Source organism: Cylas formicarius, unplaced genomic scaffold (assembly GCF_029955315.1).
Source record: "Cylas formicarius isolate icCylForm1 unplaced genomic scaffold, icCylForm1.1 PGA_scaffold_8__14_contigs__length_24414737, whole genome shotgun sequence".
Lineage (NCBI taxonomy): Eukaryota > Metazoa > Arthropoda > Insecta > Coleoptera > Brentidae > Cylas > Cylas formicarius.
The window spans coordinates 8,364,686-8,385,676 of NW_026844361.1; the positions used below are offsets into that span (position 1 = coordinate 8,364,686).

At 35.3% G+C, this 20,991-nt stretch overlaps 1 protein-coding gene across 6 annotated transcripts in view; it reads right to left on the reverse strand.

Moving 5' to 3' along the window:
• LOC132706806 (synaptotagmin-7) overlaps positions 1-20,991 on the reverse strand; it is a 327,009-nt gene that overhangs the window by 146,168 nt on the left and 159,850 nt on the right. Inside the window, exon 1 of one of the 6 annotated variants that reach the window (XM_060678359.1) lies at positions 17,295-17,499. The exons of the other annotated variants lie outside the window; for them this stretch is intronic. Coding sequence (XP_060534342.1) covers positions 17,295-17,374 — 80 coding nt within the window. The 5' untranslated portion in view covers positions 17,375-17,499. Of the gene's footprint in view, positions 1-17,294; positions 17,500-20,991 lie in introns of those variants that run through there. 6 annotated transcript variants of the gene reach the window in all.

Genomic DNA, 20,991 nt, shown 5'->3' on the forward strand with positions numbered 1-20,991 from the left:
TATAATTTTAACCATGTACTTTGCATAATATTCGGCACAGATACTAATTATTAAAGTCGCAGAAGAGATTGACCAATACTAGAGTTTTATTATCAGTGTGTAAAATAAAGCAAATCAGACAGATAAATATTAGATCGTACAGTGGAAACTGTTGAAATCAATTCCCCGAAACAAAAAATTTAATTTCCCAGTTCACTTTTAACAAATTACGATTTTCTGCATGTTTCGATTCGAGCAAATTACAATAGCGTTCGACATCAATCGAGTGCCCCACCAAATTCAAATTCCTTTCAGATCGATTGAGGTTCTTTGACGATTCTAATTTTCTTGATTACGACACCGTAACGATCAAAATACACGGTTTCGGGGGATTCTTGGATGCTCCGTTCTCTGCTTTCAAATTTTAGCGGAGTTAAAAGCTTGTCCGAGCAAACTGTCGCGTTATGTATGGAGATTAAAAACAAACATTAGCATACGAAAACCTGGCCCGATTGTTCCTACTATTAGAATAATTAGGGCGATATGAATACCATCGCGGACTATAAAAATACCACCACATTTAACGTCTGACTTCGATATGGGATTTTTATCCTCGGATTGAACGAAAAATGTATAATTTATCTCGCCGATTTATATATTGGAAAACGTAGGTCGCGATAAAAGGAAAATAAAACCGAATTCGTTTCTGGAAATAATCCTAGATTGCTTATCGCGCGAACAATGCGTCGTTTGCATACTACGCGAGACGAAAGTGCCAATAAACTTCTTGAGTTACGGGCGAAATTTTATCGGAAATGCAATTTCTAAGCATATCAAGAGGGATATAAGACAAAAGCCGTACATATTTGCCCATCACTACATGCGGAATTGCATTCAAACATGTGTTGAATCAAATCTGTAGTACTAAATGCTAGACATAGAAATTCATTGTTGCAAATACCATGTCCATCGTAACACGCCGAGTTATGGAAAGAGCGGACAGTATCAGCTGACTTATTTGTTCCTCGCACCTACAGGCTGGCCGTTAAAAATTCACTAAACACTTCATTTTATAATAAAACTCAAGCCAGAAACAAAAATCCAAACCGACATCAAATTTAAAAATATTGTCGAGAAAACACTGACCTCTAAGAGTACGGAATTCATTGTCACCTATACAGTTCGTTCGCTCTTTCTTAAATATGCAGGTTTATTCACGATGAGTGTCCTGTTAGACGTTTATGGGGAATGACTTACGGTAAAGAGCTGAAATGTTTGTTAATTATGTAAGCGAATATGAGCTACCTATATAAAATATTTTTGGCCATGCGGTGTTCCCAGATATTCTCGTAACCTATATCTAGTTTCGTTTTTTAAATGGACCACCCTGTATATTATAAAATTTTTTGATTCTGCCAAACATTCTGGAACTTTTTTGTGTAACATGTACCATACCTATCGTACACATTTTCGGAGATAAAAAATACCTTCTAAGAAATTTGAAGAAGAAAAAGTACAAAACTATGATATATCTATTTTCACCGGTTTCGAATTATAAGTAAAAAATCGAAATATTGAAACTAAACCGAATTGAAGTAGTCACATTTCATCTGGGTAGCAGGCTCTGGCCGGCCATGGTAACGTTTTTTGTAAACAAATTTGTCTTTAACATAAATAAGCTTAATGTCCCCATATTAGCGTGCTCAGATGAGTAATTGAAAGAGTGAAACTGGAAGGAAATACATATAGCAAAAAAAAAATTATATTCATAGAAAAATTAAACATACAATTAGATATTATGCTTCAAATGACCTCTATTTGCCCTAAGTCATACATGGATTGACTTCATAACATTGGAATGTTGTCTTTTAAACTTCGTTTGGATGAAGTTGTTGAAAAGCCCTTCTGACACGGGCGTTCCAAATCTTCTCTTTCTTATTTTCTTTAATAGCGCCCCAAAGGTAGGCCTCAACGGGTGTAATATCTGATGAGCGCGGTGCCCAATTCCATGGACCTACACGCCTTATCCATCGGTTTTCAAACATGATTGTAAATTCTTGACTTACTCTATTTGTGCAATGAGTCGGAGCTCCATCAAGTTGGTACCAACATCTGTGATGTAACGCCAATGGCAAAATGGTCTAAAAAATCTGTAACTACTGTTCTATTGTCGCTGTAGATACAAAAATCTATTTTATGAAACAAAATAAGTTAAAACTAAATGTTGAAATTGCTTCCCTCGTAGAAATTTTGGATTCTATGATGACCATAAATGTTTGTTCCTTCTATTAAAAATAATCTCCCGCGAAAATTTTGACTCATCTCTATCTTCTTGTATTTTAACCAATACCGTCTCACCAAATTCTACGCGTAATGTTACATCACGAGAGAGAAGTGTCATGTAAATATTTTGTAATTATTCAAATTATATGTCTTCAGTATCCGTTGAATGGACGAATACGACATGCTTAAATCATCTTTAGCATCTTTAGGCATGAAAATATGCTAAAACGTTTTCTTCTGAGTTTGTAACAGGTTTTGGAAGTTCCCTTCTTCGTAGGTTTCGAAAATTTGCTTCAATTCTTTTAAACTTTTTCTCATGCATTGGTGGCAAATGCGGATATTGTTCATTAAATCTTCTGGACGTTCTTGAAACACTTCTTTGACACTCACCATAAATGTAAAACAAATTCAAAATATATGCGTTTGCCTAATTATGTGCCACCTTTCTTTTTCAAAATAATTGCAATATTTTATTTTTTTGCGTATAACTCGAAAACCAGTGGAAATAGATATACCATAGTTTGGTACTTTTAGATGGCTGTACGGGTTGCGAAAAAAATTATACGTAGCTCGTATTAGCTAACATAAGTAACCAACAGTTCAAGTTCTAACCGTAAGTGATTTTCCATAAACGTCTAATAGGATACTCACCGTGAATAACCCTGTATATTATTATTAGATAATTATTATTACTTAGAAAATTTGAAAAACTTGCAAACAATATAAAAAAGGGCCTCACTCCCGAATACTACTCGTTTTCTCGCAATTTTGGTGACATTCTGCACACTCTATGGGGCTATTCTCTAATGTCAATCTTTATTTCTTGGAGTCTGTAGAAACAACAAAATAACTAACGCTACGTAACAAATGATCTGGACATGAAAAAGCTTCATTCTTGTTACTTTCAAAAAATCGATGAAAACGAATTTTTCGAAACTACGCGCTCGGCAACGAAACTTATATCTCGGCAACGGTAGGTCGTCAGGTGATCAGCGTCGAAAAAAAAACTTGATCAAACCAAGGCGTCCATCTTTTTTTTAGATTTTCGACTGTTTTTTGCACATTGCTATGAAATACGAAATTTGACAGATTTATAGAGCTTAGCTCCGCAACGAAACTTATTGAAACTCGGATAGCGGGGGGTCCGGAAGTATTTTTAAAAATTTAAAAACCGCATTTGCAGGGTACCGAGGAAAAAATCATTTCTCCAAGATGGTATCTGCGATTGAAAAAATTCCTTAACCAAACGACGCGCAAGATCTGGGCCAAAAACCTTTATTCTTGATGATTTTTTAAAAATGTACAGGTTGCGTCGGTAATTTGCAAAAAACTGAAAATTGAGCTCCCTTTATATTGATAATTGACCATAACTAGAAAGCTGTGATTCCGTTGTCAGTTTTTTTCACATTTCTATATAGCCCGTATGGACACTTAAAACTTTTGTATTTAAGGTTTTCATATATTCTACAGGGTGTCCGGAATATTCTGTACTATATTCTAAAACGTCATAGGTGCCTCAAATATGTAGTCATCGACTTCAAATTGGGCAAGGAAGTAAAAGTCCGTAAGCACATCGAAACAGTAGAAATTGAGCGCAGTGAAATGTCACCAAATATTTTGTTGGAAAATCTGGAAAATTTTTTTTGCTTAATTTGTCCGCAAATTTTAGAGCCAGAAAATGTGGGAGATCCGGGACTATGACTTTTATTTTAGGCATTTTTTTGATTATATATAGGCTTTTTCAATTGTGGATAAAAATCTAAAAGACCGTGAAAGTTGTACTTTTTTGGAATGGATTATTAACCGCAAATCTAAATTCATAAAACATATGGCCAATCGGTTCAAACAGTGTTATAGACCGTATCAAGAGTAACAATTTTTATATTTACGGTTTTCGTCTATTACATACGCTGTTCGAGAAATTTGAAAAAATCCAGATGGAAATCGCTGATTCTCGCCCCCCATCTAGACGCGATGACTTCATTTAGTATTACCACGTACTACATGGTTTCAGAAAACAAGTATTTTCTTGAAAACCACTTACTCCATTGAAAAAAAATCAAATACCAGGACACGTGGGAGATCTAGCCCTATAACCTCTATTTCGAACATTGTTTGAATCATATACAATGTGTGTTGTTTATGGGCAAATATATCAAAAACATCCTAAAAATTTCCGTTTTTGTTGGTAAATTATTGGGGATAATTGAATGACTGCTAAAAATGCGTTAATTTGATTTGAACGGTATCGTAAACTATATAGAGAGAGAGTTTCAAGTTTCGTCAATTATACGGGGCGCGCGAGATATTTGAAAACATATCATTCGATAACGCTATTATTTGTACAAATTTGAATATTTAACAAAGTTTGCTGAAACTGCTGAAGTTTAGCGAGGCTTGAAACACACCTTATACAGCGTGTATATACAATAAAATTACATCGATTTTGAGAAAGTTCCGCAGGAGTGGTACGCAGGAGCACGATAGAAAAACATTGCGTCCGTTTACCACAAGAAACCGCGAAGCCTTCCTTTTTAAAATAAAAGGCTGCTTTGTGCTATACACTACAAACTCGCCCCGCCCAGCGACGACTTTTCGAAAGCAATCCTGTTATATTGGGAATGAAAAAGACACAGCTAACTATCTAAATCTTAAACTTAAACCTATATAAAAGTTTATTTGTCACACCTTGCGATGTTTTGAAGGGAAACGGCACTGAATGAAATCTTTTAGAATCAAATTTTATGGAATCGCGGCCGATCATGTTATCACAATTTCTGCAACTATGGGAAACTAAACATTCAAATTTTATCACGTCGGCGGTCATCGCAGTCCAAAGAGCCCACTCCCATGTCATGTACCAAAGCATTTCAAAAACAAAAATGAACGTGGACAAAACGTTGACGTTTTCACAAGATATCTTCATTTTAATTACTAACTACTATACTACACTAAATGTTGATAAGAAAACACATGCACTACATGAAAACATTTTAAAATTGGAATACAGAATTTATACATTAAAATCCGATAGCCGTTCTCTCCAATTAATTATGTATGAACTTGGGAATATTTGGAAACTTTATTAAGTCTACAGAAAATTTATCATGTTAACATAACTACAAAAGCGAGACTCGACGTATTACGTTATACGCGTTGGCGAACCTATCGAAACGAAAAATAAATTTGCCTGGGAGACTTGCGATTCCAAACACGAGGCACTGAAAGTCGCTGAGTCGATATCTCAAATATTTGCTGAACGCGTCGTATTGAAACGTCACTCAAGTTGATATTATGTTATCATCGCTGCAGTACACGGAATTTCTTTAACATACGAACTTGATTTTCGTAGGTAGAAAACTATTCTCTAACCGTTTACCATGAATTGGCAACGGCGCATTAGAAGACTAACGAATTAATGCGCGGCAGAATTTGGTTTAATTGCTTCAGCAACTATTTGGGAAATTGTAGAACTTCAGAGCAGCGATACGACGTGTATCCTCTCAGGCTTATTGCGTCGGGCTTAAATTGGTAATAACTATCAACTTCTATTTGTTTTAGTAAATGATTGCAACCAATATGTAAATTTGTATTTTACGTTTAGAAGATGAAGTAAAAATTGCAATTCATTGTTGATTTCGTAACACTCAAAGGACACTTTTATCTACGCGACGTGGCAATAAATTTTTTCTTTGTCTTAGTTTATATGTATGTATAGGGTGACCCGTTTAAGAGGGCCCTATACATTATTTCGAAACATAAAAAAATAAATAAATAAAAAAGTTGTTTCTATTCAAATGACCTTTATTTTTTAATTTCCAAATCGTTACTTTTTTATATACAGAGTGGTAAAACAAAGTTACACTTTTTTAAATAGAACACCCTATATTTTATTGCTTTTTTGGATAGTCCATTCAAAGATAAATTCAACGATTCAACTGTGATGCACCGTTTCGAATATATTAACAATCATCTTCAGAATTAGGGTTATGTTTAAATCATCATTGTTTGGTTGTTTATTAACTTTTTAAACTTTCTTCCATCTATTATTATTACATAACATAGAACGGGTCTCTGACTTACCGTTTTGGCTTAATTAACAGATAAAATTAAAAACTGGATATAACATTTAAATTATTAAGATATGAAACTGGGAATTAGCCCCTTATCATAACCGTTTTAGAGCATTGTTAAGAAGTCATATTAAAAATAGAATATTAAGCTGATAGCTTAAGCGATGATAACTTAAATTAGCATAGAACAGTGGCGGGGTTTATCGATTTTTGTTAGTATTTTAGCGGTTAATAAATGAAAATTGTTTAATATGAGTGTAAAACAAAGTAGACGCAAGAAAAACTAAAACCTATCTTAGGGAATAGATTAAATGTCTAATATTTCAAAGTAAGAAAAATAAAATTAATTTGCAAAAAGTAAACCGCAGAAGGAACCGCAATTCTGCTTACAATTAATTGAAATTCACCTGGAATCTCTAGCGAAATTGTTTTTTATTAACATGACCTTTATTTTTTTTATTTTCCTAATCGTCAATTTTTATACACAGGGTGGTAAAACAAAGGTTACACTTTCTTAAATAGAACACCCTACATTTTATTGCATTTTTGGATAGTTCTTTCAAAGACAAATTCAACGATATATATGAATATGGGTCTGTGAAGCACCGTTTCGAACTTATTAGCGATCATCTTCAGAAATAGGGTTCTGTTTAAACCATAATTGGTGGGTTGCTGATTCACTTTTTAAACTTTTTCCAATCTATTATTTTTATAAAATAATGCTTTTCTTTAGGTAATGATCAAATTTTTAATTATTTCCTTAAAATACGGTACGGCGGTGTTGCCACGTTTCGAGAAATGATACTTTTCTCTATTTTCTTAAAAGAGACACTCTGCATATTATTGGATTTTCGAATAGCCACTTTAATAGTAATTTCAATTATATAACATAGTACGGGTCTCTGACTTACCGTTTTGGCTTAATTGACAGAAAAAATTAAAAACTGGATATAACATTTAAATTATTAAGATATTAAATTGGGAATTAGCGCTCCGTTCCGGCATCTCTCTCGAATATCTGAGAAAGTAATCTATTTATCTTTCTCACTCCTGGCTCCGAGCGACATGCGTGGTATGATATCGTTTTCCTATTTCGGTAGAAGAATAGTGTAGTAGCTAGCCAAAAAGTGATTAACCTACCGGCTTTTTCTTCAGCCATCGCTTTGCGGATATAGGGTTAAATTCATTTAGATGTGTGGTCAGAGATTTGGTGATTCCGTTGCTGTTCATATTTTTGGTTCGTTCGGAGAACTGCCCACACTTACACTCTGTAAGAGGATTTGACTGCTACCTGCTGCCTACCAAGCTTTCACCCTCAAGAGCATCCATCGAGGGTCCTTGGAAGACCCGTACTCTCGTTGGAGCACCCGTATCTCCTTGAAGCCCTGTACTCGCCTTGGAGTACCCGTACCCCCTTTAGGAGGGCTCGCGTTTCGGAGGCTTCTGGATTGACGTATTCGAGGAGGATCTAAACCTCGAAGTTCCTGTGTTCTCTGGATATTGGAGCACATTTGAATCATTGCTTGACTACCGGCTCACTTGATAGATCTGCGCGATGTCAGACACCCCCTGTAGGCTGCACTGTTCGGGAAATAACGTCGTGACGTCCAGTTCTATGTAAGCGCTACGCGAGATATTGTTTGGTATACTCTTTTTTGTTTTCCGTTTTTGTTACGTTCGGTAATTAAATCGATACCTTTTTTTTGCTATACCGACACGGAAATTCAATAATCATGTAGTTTTTACTCTCGAAAATTTGTGTACCGGTAACAATATCATAACCGTTTTAGAGCATTGTTAAGAAGTCATATTAAAAATAGAACATTAAGCTTTGTACAATGTTGCCAAATTATTTCTCCGTGTAAATGTCTTCGTGAAATGGTTACAAAAAATTAACAATAACTACTAATGCAAATTACTTACAAGTAAAATTAATTAAATTAGGTCCAAATTTTATTTTCAAATGTTATCTAAAAAATGCGTATCCATTATTATATTGCCATATTCGATTGTTATGTTAAAATCTGCTTCTTGTAGTCTTTAAACATTTGTTCAAAAATGCTGGTATATTTGAGAGCAAGACTTTTGTTATTGTCGATGTAATATTCTAATAGGTCAACCTTTTCTTCCTTCGTATACATTATACAAAATAGACTCAACAAAAATGCAACTTAATAAAATAAATAGAAACTAGTGGAAGTACGAAAAAATACGCATAAAATGTTATAATACACTGATACACCTGTCACAAAATTAGTAATATTACCACAAAAAAGAACTGCGATGATTATGTCAAAAAGGTGAAAATAAATAATACCATCAATTTTGTGTTTGTGTCTTTCAAGAGGCAGGATTCTATATATTTTTTAAAGACATGTGGTCTAATGATTAAGAATATGAATATTTTTCAAAAGTTTTCTCTCATTTACAAAATTCTTAAATTATGAATGTAAAAGAATTTATGCATTATTGGAAAATAATGGCCAATCAAGTCAAAACGGTAAATTAGAGACCAGTACTTGTTATATAATTGCTATTAAAGTGGCTATTCGAAAATCCAATAATACGCAGGGTGTCTCATTTAAGAAAATTGAGAAAAGTATCGTTTTTCGAAACATAACAACACCGAGTATTTTAAGAAAATGTTTTAAATTTAATCGTTGCCTAAAGATACAGTCGTCGCGCTACAATCTACGTTCCACTGAAGATGGCTGCCGCAGTAACAGCTGAAAGCTTTGGCAGCAAAACCAAAGGACCACGGCCTAACAGCCCGGAAAATCTCACAGATTATGACGCCGGCCGTGAAAGCTTACGCAATTATTTTAAAAATTTAATAAACAACCCAACAATGGTGGCTTAAACATAACCCGTATTCTGAAGATGATCACTAATATGTTCGAAACGGTGCATCACATCATCATACTCATATATATCGTTAAATTTGTCTTTGAAAATATAGAGTGTTCTATTTTTCAAAAATGTAACTTTCTTTTACTGTATATAAAAAAATAACGATTAGGAAAACAAAAAAACATAAAGGTCATTTTACTAGAAACAACTTTCGTATTTAATTTTTTTTTGTAACCCCCGTAGGTCTCGAGATAAGGTATAGGCCCCTCTTAATCGGGCCTAATTGTACACAACATTTTGGTGGTCCCCGTGTTACCCGATTTGAGTCGTATTGTCAAAGTAAGTGCCCAAATGCGCTCACCACTGATAAAATTATTCACAAAAGACGTCTCAAAGTTTACTTGACGATCGCATTCTGTCATTGTCCGTTAAAGTATCAGCGTCGATATAAATCAAAAGAGAAATATCTCGGAGTTAAAGCAATTTGCCCCCTGCGGTAGCTGTTACCCTTCACCTTCTGTTACGCGTTAAAGAACAGATGTTCCATCCCCGATAAATGGAAAACAAAAAGCGGCGCGACGTTGGCAAATTGATCATTTCTGGTCACCGTAGGGAGGGATTTTTTCCTCGTTTCGACGGATATTAATACCGACAAGTGTCGGGACCGACATTTCCGTCGATGTCTGTGCATACGCGGGAGATTGCGATTCGTTTACATCCCGGGCGGACTATTAATAATATCTGCAGTATGGACTAAATGATTTGGTGGCTAGAGGTAAAAACCAACAAATTTTCGCTGGAACACAGAGGCATACGGTCAAGTCCAAGTTATTGCGGATTATGTCCACACCGAACACTCGAATTTGTTTGGATTCAGTTTTGCAGTACGTAACCGATATGCGACGAATGATGGAAACGAATCTATTAATCTTCTTTACGCCTAAATTACGTTTCTTAGATCCGAAACGAATCTGTTAAACGCTGTAATTGCTCTTTCGGTTGCACTACACGTGCGGGATCGGGCCGAACGTACGGGAAACTTATTAGGACCACGCCTATTCCTGCTTGTATTTCAAATTAATTTGAAGTACTGGGAGCGATCGATTAGCGAGCGAACGGGTTCAGTTAAGGGGGCTTCGATATTCCAAGAAATTCGGCCTGAACTGTTCAATTAACGGGTTAATCATGTCGATCGCATTTTCCAACGGTAATATTGTAGTATAAATCGCTCTTTATTGTCTTTAATGTGCTACTTGTACCCAAGCAAAAATAAGAGAAGACGTCACCAGTTCAAAGAAGCAACTTTTGCTTCTAAAATTGCTCTCAAAAAAAGATGCGGAAGCCAACGAGTCAGTAGCAATTAATGGCTAGTTGAATCATAGGATACCCTAGCTAGGACGCTAATAGGATGTCCATAAGTAATTTGTTTATCTGTTAAAATATGAACTTATTTTTCAAGAAATTTTTTTTAAGGTTATGGTGATGTCTCCGAGTTAAGCAGAGCTCTCACACCACATCACAGGGTGTTTTGATAACGATACGAGTGACGAGTTTAACAAAGCGGCATATCACTGCGGAAGGGTGCTTGTTGAATTATACAAGAACCTCATCAAAAAAGCACGTTTTTAACATAATCCGGCTTACACATTTATGCAGTTTACCCGAGGAAAATGGGCTGAAAATTTATGAACGAAGTAGGGGATGCAAACGGCAAGCTCCCGCTCTAATGGACCAACCATTATTATGGAAACACTCTCTTAAGATTGCGAAAAAGTACGCTCTCGCAGCTCTCGTTAAAGTGGATCTTATCTAATGTCTCTGAAAATCGTTAACGTTAGGTACAAAATAATTCGTTTAACAAAAAAAGATGTGGACGGGCAATATTAATGAGAGCTAGGACACATGCGTCTGATTCCTGCAGACATTTCTTTCCGGGCACCAAATTGGTGCTGAGCGCCGTAAATTCAGCAGCAGAAACGGACAGGAGATTTATCGGATGACCCTGACGATGTAAATTTATGCATTTTATTGGTTCCAGTTTCGGCCGCAAACGGTCCAATTTATGGACCAACGCAAATGTCGTGTAGATCGTTTCATCTTCAATGTTGCTATTTTCCGTATGAAATCGCACTGAAACGCGGGGAGATTAAAATAATTTACGACCACTTTAAAAACGTAAATTTTTACCAAGGGTTAATTGTTCAAGATGCGAAATTTATTTTCAACGGAGTGAGCGTAAATCGTGGAAGCACCGGTCGTTTTTTGCGACGCGAGAGTTATTTCAGCACAAATATATAAATTAGAACGTTTGCAACGAGGTGGTAGCAGTGAGGCAAAAAAGCCTTAGCTTCAATGTGTTTGTCGATTTTAGTTGAAATGTTCGGATAACGCAAGAAAGCGATGTTTTCAGGATCCAATGGTGCAAAATTTTCAATTTTTCCGAGACAACATTCTTAAAATAAGCAAATATTCTTTTAATTTATGCTTTTCTATTGAACGAATGGGGCCGACAGCCTCACAAAAAATTAAAAGTGGGACAACAATCCGCGCGGTTCAATTGGGAAGCGTAAACGCTGTGTGAGTTTTGTCAGTTGCTTAACAGGCTTGAATTTTTCGAGTAGATTTTTTAAAAATATGACCAAGCCACGGGATATATTAGACATTATTTTTGGCAGCTTCAAAATGAAATAAGTTATCTACATCAGAATTTTACTACACCACTTATTGCCGTATTTGTTGCGTTGCCCTTTAGTTAAACTTTTTCCCGTTTTTGACAAGCTTACGGGTTCAATTTCACCTCCACCATCGACACGGGAAATTGTATAAGCAAGTTTGTATTATTTTTAATGCCGCTTTTCATTTTTCGGTTTAATCAGCCTCGTTACGGCAACAGTGCGGAGGTTTTCTTAAACCCCATACTAATCCAGCACGGCGGAGGGAGACGCGGGGAATACTAACGATGCTTATTAAAAGAGGCGAAACAAGAACAAAAGAGATTACGATAAGTGCTTGTTTTGTATTTTTTTTCCCTGACAGGGGGTTAAAACTATCGCAGTTCTGATGCCTCCGACAAGTAAACAGGATGAATCTTCGAAACTGATAAGGTGTTTACAGTGCATAATTTTTGTTACTTATATGCATTATTATCACTTTATTTCCCGCGCACCCCGCAAATAAGTCCGCCAATAATAATAATTTATACAACTGTTCCGGAAACGAAAAAAGAAATGACGCACACGCGTCGACGGCATTGTTTTCCGTGCGTCCATAATCATTTCGGAGCAATATAAACTCCTGTAGGAAAACACAATAAACCAACGGGGCAGACAAATGCCGTCGTTCAGCTTTAAATTACAATTTTAAGCTTTCGCGAGGCATTCGGGAGCGTCGCAAGTGGCCTCTCTTATCGTCCGAAGTGTTTGAAAATTGCTTATTGATCGTCCGTGTTTGGATTGCACCCCGACGCCGGATGCTTTTTCGAGACGCCCGCCGTTACACAACAGGAATGCTCAGCGGGAAATTAACTGTGCCGGTGTTTCAAGTAGTTGGACGTACGAAAACGATTGAGCCTCGGCTCTCTTTTGATGGTAGACACGGGACCTGTGTCCAAATTTTTTTTTCTCTAAAATTTTAAAGCATAGCATTGATTGCAATATTATTGATTCCATTATAACTAATTGAAAGCGAAACACCTGCAGCTGCAACTAACAAAAAGTAAGGTGAGTTTTAAGTGTTATCAAAAAATATTTATTTATTTATCAAAATTATTAATGTTCGCTTCAATTTCTTCAATCCTCGAAGGACTTCTGGTAGGCACTTTCTGGTATAGCCTTGAATTATTCCAGTGAATTTTGCTCATTCGCTCCAAACCTCTTTCTTTTCATGGGTTTCTTGAGTTTTGGGAACACGAAAAAGTCGCAGGGGGGCATATCCGGTGAATATGGTGGCTGAGAAATGATTGTGGTTTTGTTTTTGGACAAAAAGTTAGACACAAGCAACGATGAGCGAGCAGGTGCATTATCGTGATGCAAAATCCATGAATTGTTTTCCCACAGTTCAGGACGTTTTCTTCGTATTGCTTCTCGGAAACGATGCCTAATTTCATAGTAATACTCTTTAATGACCATACGACCTTGTGGTAAGAACTCTTGATATACTACGTCACGATACTCAAAGCAAAAAATTGAAACTTGATCGAATATGACGTGATTTTTACGGTCTTGGCGATTCTGGGTTCTTCCATTGGGACGACTGTGTTTTGGTTTCGACGACATAACCATATGCCCATGATTCGTCACCAGTTATGACCTTTTTGAGCATATCATTGACGTCGTTTAACAGCTCTTGTTTGTTTCGGAACAAATTTTGCTGCTACACGTTTCATGTCCGAAACGTCGGCATAAATTGCATGACACGAACCAATAGAACTGCCGATACCTTCAGCCACTTCTCTAATACTGATTCGACAATTTTTCAAAACCATATGTTTCACTTCTTCGACGCTTTCATCAGTTATTGACACCTTGTACCACTTATAAATATTTTTTTGGTCTGATTTCCCCTATCCAAGCTGTATCGATTATACGAACTAAGGAGCTATGTCCCCTCTAAAATACTCATGATTTCCAAAAGTTGCTTGTAAAATGTCTGTGCTCCAAGCTAATTTCCAGCAAGTTGATACACGACATGCTAGGACTAGAGCCTATTTATCCTTCTCCAAGCTAGTACATTGTCTCTTTTGGATGAGATAATATTTTTAATACCTACAAATGATTTTATAAATAAAACTTGTTTGTTGGCTCTCGAATTGAATTAATTTATGCCCCAGAAAAGTTATAAAAGCTGTCATAAACATCAAAATTTTCAAGTAGTTTGTTTAAACCTTTATGTTGTGTTTTTGATGCGCGGTTTATTAATATAAATATTTTCTATAGGCACAAAGCGTTTTTTGTTTACAAATATGTCGGCATTTTCTGGCATCCAACTCCTGCTGACAATAGGGTTGGCGTTCATTGTTCAATTTCAATGAATATAATGTACCTTTATGTTTTTATGTTATTGTTTGACCAATTTGATTATTTTAATTTAAATATTTAATTCAATAGACCGTAGTTCGCCAAATTTCATTACGAATTCGTCAATAAAATTTGGCTAAAATTTTCAGGATCGCGAAATAAAAAATTGTTATTATATATATTAAAATAAAAGTCGTTAAATCGGTAACAGGCATCAAGGAGACGTCGTCGAGTTTTTCAATTTTGAGGGCCGTCGCGACCGCCACGGTAACCCCCCGAGGACAATCCAGGAAATGCCAGTCGACCGTCAGGAACCGTGAAAAGGTCCTGGTTATTTTAAGTGGAGAGGTTATGATTAATGGAATCTAGAGCCCATGAGAAAAGCGGTATTAATCAAAATGTTGCGCAACGCGTAAGATTTACGCAATAAAAACGTGAAAAACTAGATAAAATAATTATATCTCCGTGTTATTGGTATGAGCGGATTGGATGAGCTCTCAAAGTTCAAAATAACAACCGTTATAATGCCCTACCGCACACGTTGTCAATTTTTAATGAGTGACCACACACATTCCTAGCTGAAAAATTTATTATCCAATTCATTATTCTGTAATAGTTCATCACAGACAGCGGGTACTGTCAATTATTCGACATGTTTAGGGTTTTATTATTAAATTAATAAATAACGCTTTCGACGGGCACAATTTCGACCGTTTTGTCATGCAAAATTCCATAAAAAAAATAAAGATTTTGATTCAAGACAATTCGTGCCAGAACGTCAAAAATGCTGTTGCGACCGTCTATCTACTTTTCTCACTTCGACTTTTTGTTATTGAAATTTCGCAAAAAGAACAAGAAAATGTCTTCGACTCCCTTTTGATCAAAACTGGTTTCCCAATACAGAACGATTACTACATAAATACTATTATACTATTCATATCATTATACATTACGAAGCCAAAAACACTATTTCGTGTAACGTTGTAGGTATAGGTGCGTTTTGCGCTGACCTAATTCGAAAGCGCCTTTCGTAGAGAAGGTGCATTTAAAAGCGCATTTTCCGGTATTCCATTGTAGGAAAACTACCCGCGGGAAACGAGCACACTTTCCCGTTCGTAATAATTCGATATTTTAGCTCGGAGATACCATTGCCTAATGGAAGTCCCTTCGGGCGCTGTTCGAGGAAAAGTTTCATCGTAGATCGAGGAATGGTTTGTTATGTAAAGCGTCATTCTTTTATCGCTAACCAAATAAGATTTTAGTGTACTTTGTAAGTTCATATCAAAAGACTAAACTTGCATAACTCTTTAATTAAATGTAATTAAACACCCAACCATTTTGTCAGATGTTGTGCCTTCAGTCACTTATTGATTATTTAGTGACAACAATTAACTCAGCGCAAATGTAAAACTAAGTAAAAGTATGGCGAATGTTTTGAGACGAGGAATTTGTCTTATTAACTGAATAATCAGAAGAATATTTTTTTTACTGACGAAATTAGCGACAAAGAAAGATAACGCAGAAGAAATGTTACAGATTTTTTTTTTAAATATGTGTTTACTAATATAGGTGGCCAATTTGGGAATATCGGATGGGAAACAATGCTTATGGTGATTTAACCAAAAACCATGTTTACCACGTACATTTTCTGGACTAACGAAGGTCAAGACGTCACAAGTAAATTTTAGTAAAATGGAGGTTTTCCAACTATAGGACGAATTGTAGATGGCACCCTGATAAAACTAAATTTCCCTCGAGTACACAAGAAGCGATACATAGATAGAGATGGAAAGCTTTTATACTGTTCAGGCCTGCTAGCCTGAAAGAGTGCAGGATTCAAGGATATTTAGCAGTATTTGAAGAAAGATGGCGCCCATTTGCAAGAGCTGTTCCGTTAGGTGATAGCGCTTACCTTATTAAGAATTGATTAATGCAAGGAAGTCCTAATAATGCTATAAAAGTACGGTTTAACAGATATTTCAAAAAACAGACATCTTATAGAAAATTTTATTGGTATACCCAAGGAGGAAATAAATTACGCGAAAATATAGCCAGAAAAAGCTGACGAGATTGTCACGTTGCATGTTACATTGCGCGAATTGGCTAGAAAAATTGAAAGTGAAGATATTGATTTTAATCAGAAAAGGGAAGTTCAAAATCACGCTACAGTAGATGAAAATAGTGCACAAGAACCTCCTCCACAAGCCGCTACTGAAAGACGAAATTAACAATTAAATAATATGTAATATATAATAATATGTATATAAGGGTTGGAATCGGGGACACTGTGTTGCCCATAAAGGAGACTATGCGTAATCTCGGCTTAGTATTTGATGGTTCTCTTAGATTTACCGCCCACATAAATAAAATTCATATCTTAAGGAATAAGGAAGTACCAGCCAATTTCACACAAACTCTTTGAAACAGGGTGGCTTAGCATGGAGAGCAGGAGAGAATTACATTCTGCTTGCTTTTTTATAAAATTGTAAACTTCAAATGCCCTACGTACTTATTTTCATTGTATTCAGAACACATGTGCATAATTTAAATATCAGGTTTAGGGGAAAGAACACTCCACCATTTCATAGGACGGCATTCCAGGCATTGTCTGTTTCCAATTATAAACGAAAATATAAAAATTATATTTGGCAACGTACACATCCATAGTTTCTAGTTTGTTTTGTGCAATATATAAAGCTTTTTATTTATTTATATAAGTTTTTCTAAATTACTTGCTTATATGACTTTTAGTTTCTTTTTCATTTTCTTTTTATATATTATAGTTACACTTCTTGGCCTAGGTGAAGCTTATAAATTAATTAATTTCCTACTTGGTTAAGTGGATCAGGGAGTTACTCCTGTGAGTTTCTCATCTGAACTTCGCCATTTTTTGAACACTTGTGTACTTATTTCTCGCTATTCATTTGTAAAATTTATGTTCGAAAATAAATATAATTGCATTTATTAAGCCAACTTTCGGCACATTTAATGAAATATAGATGATTAGGTTAAAATCTTTGATACTTAAAACCTTTTCACCAAGTAGCAAACAAATGCCTTCTGTCTAACACGCGGATTTATCAATATTACTCACAGAGATTGCGAAAGAAACCTGCTGAGGGTCTTGTTGTTGCGTAGACCATCGAAGAAGTCCATCGGTGAGAGGGTGGACATGACTGCGTTCTAATATTCTATATAGAGTCCTTCAATTAAACATAGCACCAATTTTATACTTATTGCTTCTATATCACTCGCGAATGAACGTTTCTCTTTTGTAAAACTCTATCAAGCAGCATCGATAAACCAAGTTTGAGGAAACTATTATTACTTCCTAATAATAAATTAAATCTTGGAAGCGCAACACAAAACGCCCCTTATTATTGGTGACATCTCATTCGGTCCCAGACATCTAATTCCATTCGCTTGGTGAAACCCTTTTTAGGGCTGTTATCTGACGTGAGGGTGCGATACAAATGAATGGGAGTGAAGCAAAGATAGTGCGTACGGAGGCCGATTATCAGTCTAATTACAAACAATTGTTTGCAGCTAGGGGGATAGGGTTGTTTAATATCATCAACATCAAAACATAACATTTCAATGCTATAAGCTCTTCACAAAAGCCAAATGAAAAAAAGGGAAGATGCAAAAATTCAAAATTTCAAAGAAAAATTTATTATAAAATTATTTGCCATTCAACGTATGCAGGAAAACTAAAATATAAATAAAACTTACAACCAGTGAAAAATTAACTCAATATTAGAAAAACATCATGCAAATAATTAAAAAAAAACGTGAAATGACATAGAAGTTAGCGGAAACAACCGCCTAATCAACTTACACGAACAATGGCAATAAAAAATATTAATATTTTCTTACAAACTAGAATTGAAAATATTATTTAAGGGAACAAAAAAGAAATAGGATATAAAAATTAATTAGTTGTAAAAAAAAGAAAGATAAATTTTTAATTGTAAAAAAATCCAAAATACTCAATATGGCAACACAACCCTAGTGAAAATAGGATAACAAAATATAGTTTAGACAAAGAAACACAAATTAGAAATATGAAAATACGTAAAAAATTGATTGAAAAACTATAAAGTAGTTAAGCAGCTAAATTCCACAAATGCAAAAAAAAGATGATGAAATTAAAAATTTCAAGAGAAAAATGTATTATAAAATTATCAATCAATGTATGCAGGAAAACTACAATATAAATAAAGTAATTTAACTTGCAAAAATGCCTTACAAACGAATGAAACGCGTAGAGCACAAAAATGGCAAAGAAAGTCGATATAAAAAATATAATTTTAAATAAATAATAAAAAAATAAGAAAATACTATAAAAAGATCATGCAAATAATTAAAAAAATAAAGTTAAATTATATAGAAGTTGAGCAGATATTAATTTACTTACAAACGAGAATTGAAAGTATTATTGGAAATATTATTTAAAGAAACAAAAAATAATAAAATACAAAAATTAATTAGTTGTAAAAAAAGAGAGAAATCTTTTAATTGTAAAAAAATCCAAGAGACTCAATATGGCAACACAATGTTAGTGAAAATAGGATAACCAAAGATAATTTAGACAAAGAAAACACAAATTAGAAATATGAAAACACGTAAAAAAATGATTGAAAAGCTAAAAAGTGGTTAAGCAGCTAAATTTCATAAACGCAAAAAAATAGATTCAGAAATTCAAAATTTTAAAAATATATTATAAAAATAACAATTTACTATTTAACGTATAGAGGAAAACAATAATAAAACTAAAGTAAGTTTACTTGAAAAAATGGAAAATAATAATAAATAAAAGCATTATGTGCGTTGATTGCAAACCAAGGTGATGACGTGCAAAAATATCACGTAAATTATTGAAAAAAGAAAGAATAGCAAGAAAGTTAAAAATGTTATAAAAAGAGAACGAAAACTATTGGATAATGAAAATATGGGATACAAGACAATACAAAATATTTCACTTGCAAAAATGTATTAATTGAAAAATGAAATGTTTGACGAGAAAAATTATTTAAATATTCAGGAAACAAAATATCTATATAAACAGAAGTTTATTAATTATGACAAACCAAAAATCAAACCGACCTTAGTAAACTCGGATATTAAGATTTTTCATAAAATAATCCTTCAAATAAAAACAATAAAAAAAGGCCGGTAAATGAGAAAGGCAACGCCAAACTTCGGTGACATTTTGGGACAACTCCCCATTCATCAGGCCCTCGAGGACGTACTTTCTGGTTTTTAGAACGGCCCTGAGTCAAAGTTGAAGCGCGCGGCCCCGCCATTTTGTTGTCCAATTATCAAAGTTTGACTTGCGATTGTGCTGAACCGAAAATTAATCGGAGCCCGGCCTGCGACGCCTCGCGAGGCTGACATTTTCGGGGCCTCGCTGAATTTAAGTGACTTAATCTATTATACCGGGCGGCAGTAAACACTTTTTAATAACGCCGAGGAAAATTAAGGGGTCTTACCGTCGAAAACTTTGAAAGTCTCGCTAACTCACCCCCCAGATTAGACCCAGCGATACGACGTTTAAGCTCGTTTTAGCCCCGTTGCAACGAAAAAATGCCCGTCCTAATTAATCCCCCACCACCACTCTGAAGTTGGCTGATTTGAATATTCAAACGCTCGACCGGGGTCCCTCCCATTCCATTGTTACGTAACAATGCCTTTGTAACGCCACGTAGCGTTTACAATTCACTGGGATTTTTTGTTAGTAGTTGATTTGTACGATTAAGGCTGCCCTCACTCCCACTAACAAGGGAACGTTCCAATGACATTAGACAACTACTGGAAACTTTAGGTACCTAAAATTCTCAAACGTGGCTTAACGATACGGCCTAACACACGCGTGTACTATCACTAGCCAGATCTACTTTAGAACTTGGTTGCGATTTAAAGCACAGTTTCGGTTAATAAATTGATTCGATGGTTGCCGGTCGTAGAGAGTTTAGGCGGAGATGTTTAAAGGTGCGGAAGAAAGGTTGGAACCGTCGAGGCCGAACGCGTTTAAAGTTAGAGGAAAAGAAGCGGCTATAGCGTCTCCGGAAGAGGTTGACACTCAGGACCGAGCGGACGGACGGTCGTGAGAGTCGTTGCTGTAAGCGGGCATCGTGCAAAGCGACTGAAATTTCGCGCGGATGCTGTGACGATGGACCGTGCGTTCGGTCGGTGGGAGGCGGAGCGTGTCAGCGGCGCCGCGACTCGTCGGAGGAATAGGCGCCCACGAAGACCATCATTAGTGCAATTTCAAAAAACTTTTTGCCAGTTAAAGGCGATAAGGTTCATAATTATGAACCAATTAACGAACGACTAAGATAAAAACGTTACATTTACCTTTCTTTGAAACATCTTGGATTTTTAAAAAAAATTATCAAAGAAACTTCCAGAGGCACGATTTACAAATATTCTGGATTCGTCTTGCGTCCTTTGTTGATAACTTGCAGAAGTTTTGCCTAACATCTTGTTGGCGTCATCAGAGCTTAACTGAAACTCAGGAGGAATGCAGAAAATTTGTAAATGCAAGGGACACGACCAGAAAACACTTGTATTAAAAGTAATTAAATTAATAGAAATATCCTAAAAATACATGTATGTTTTAAGCTACATTTTACAAAAACCAAGTGAAAAAAATTCAGATTAATAATTCAAATGATAGGAAAAGGATCAATCAAATTATTGAAAAAAAGTTGAATATCAAGCAAGTTAAATCGAATAAAAATGAAGCGAAACACTTCATTGCAGAAACATTTGAAAAGAAAGACATAAAA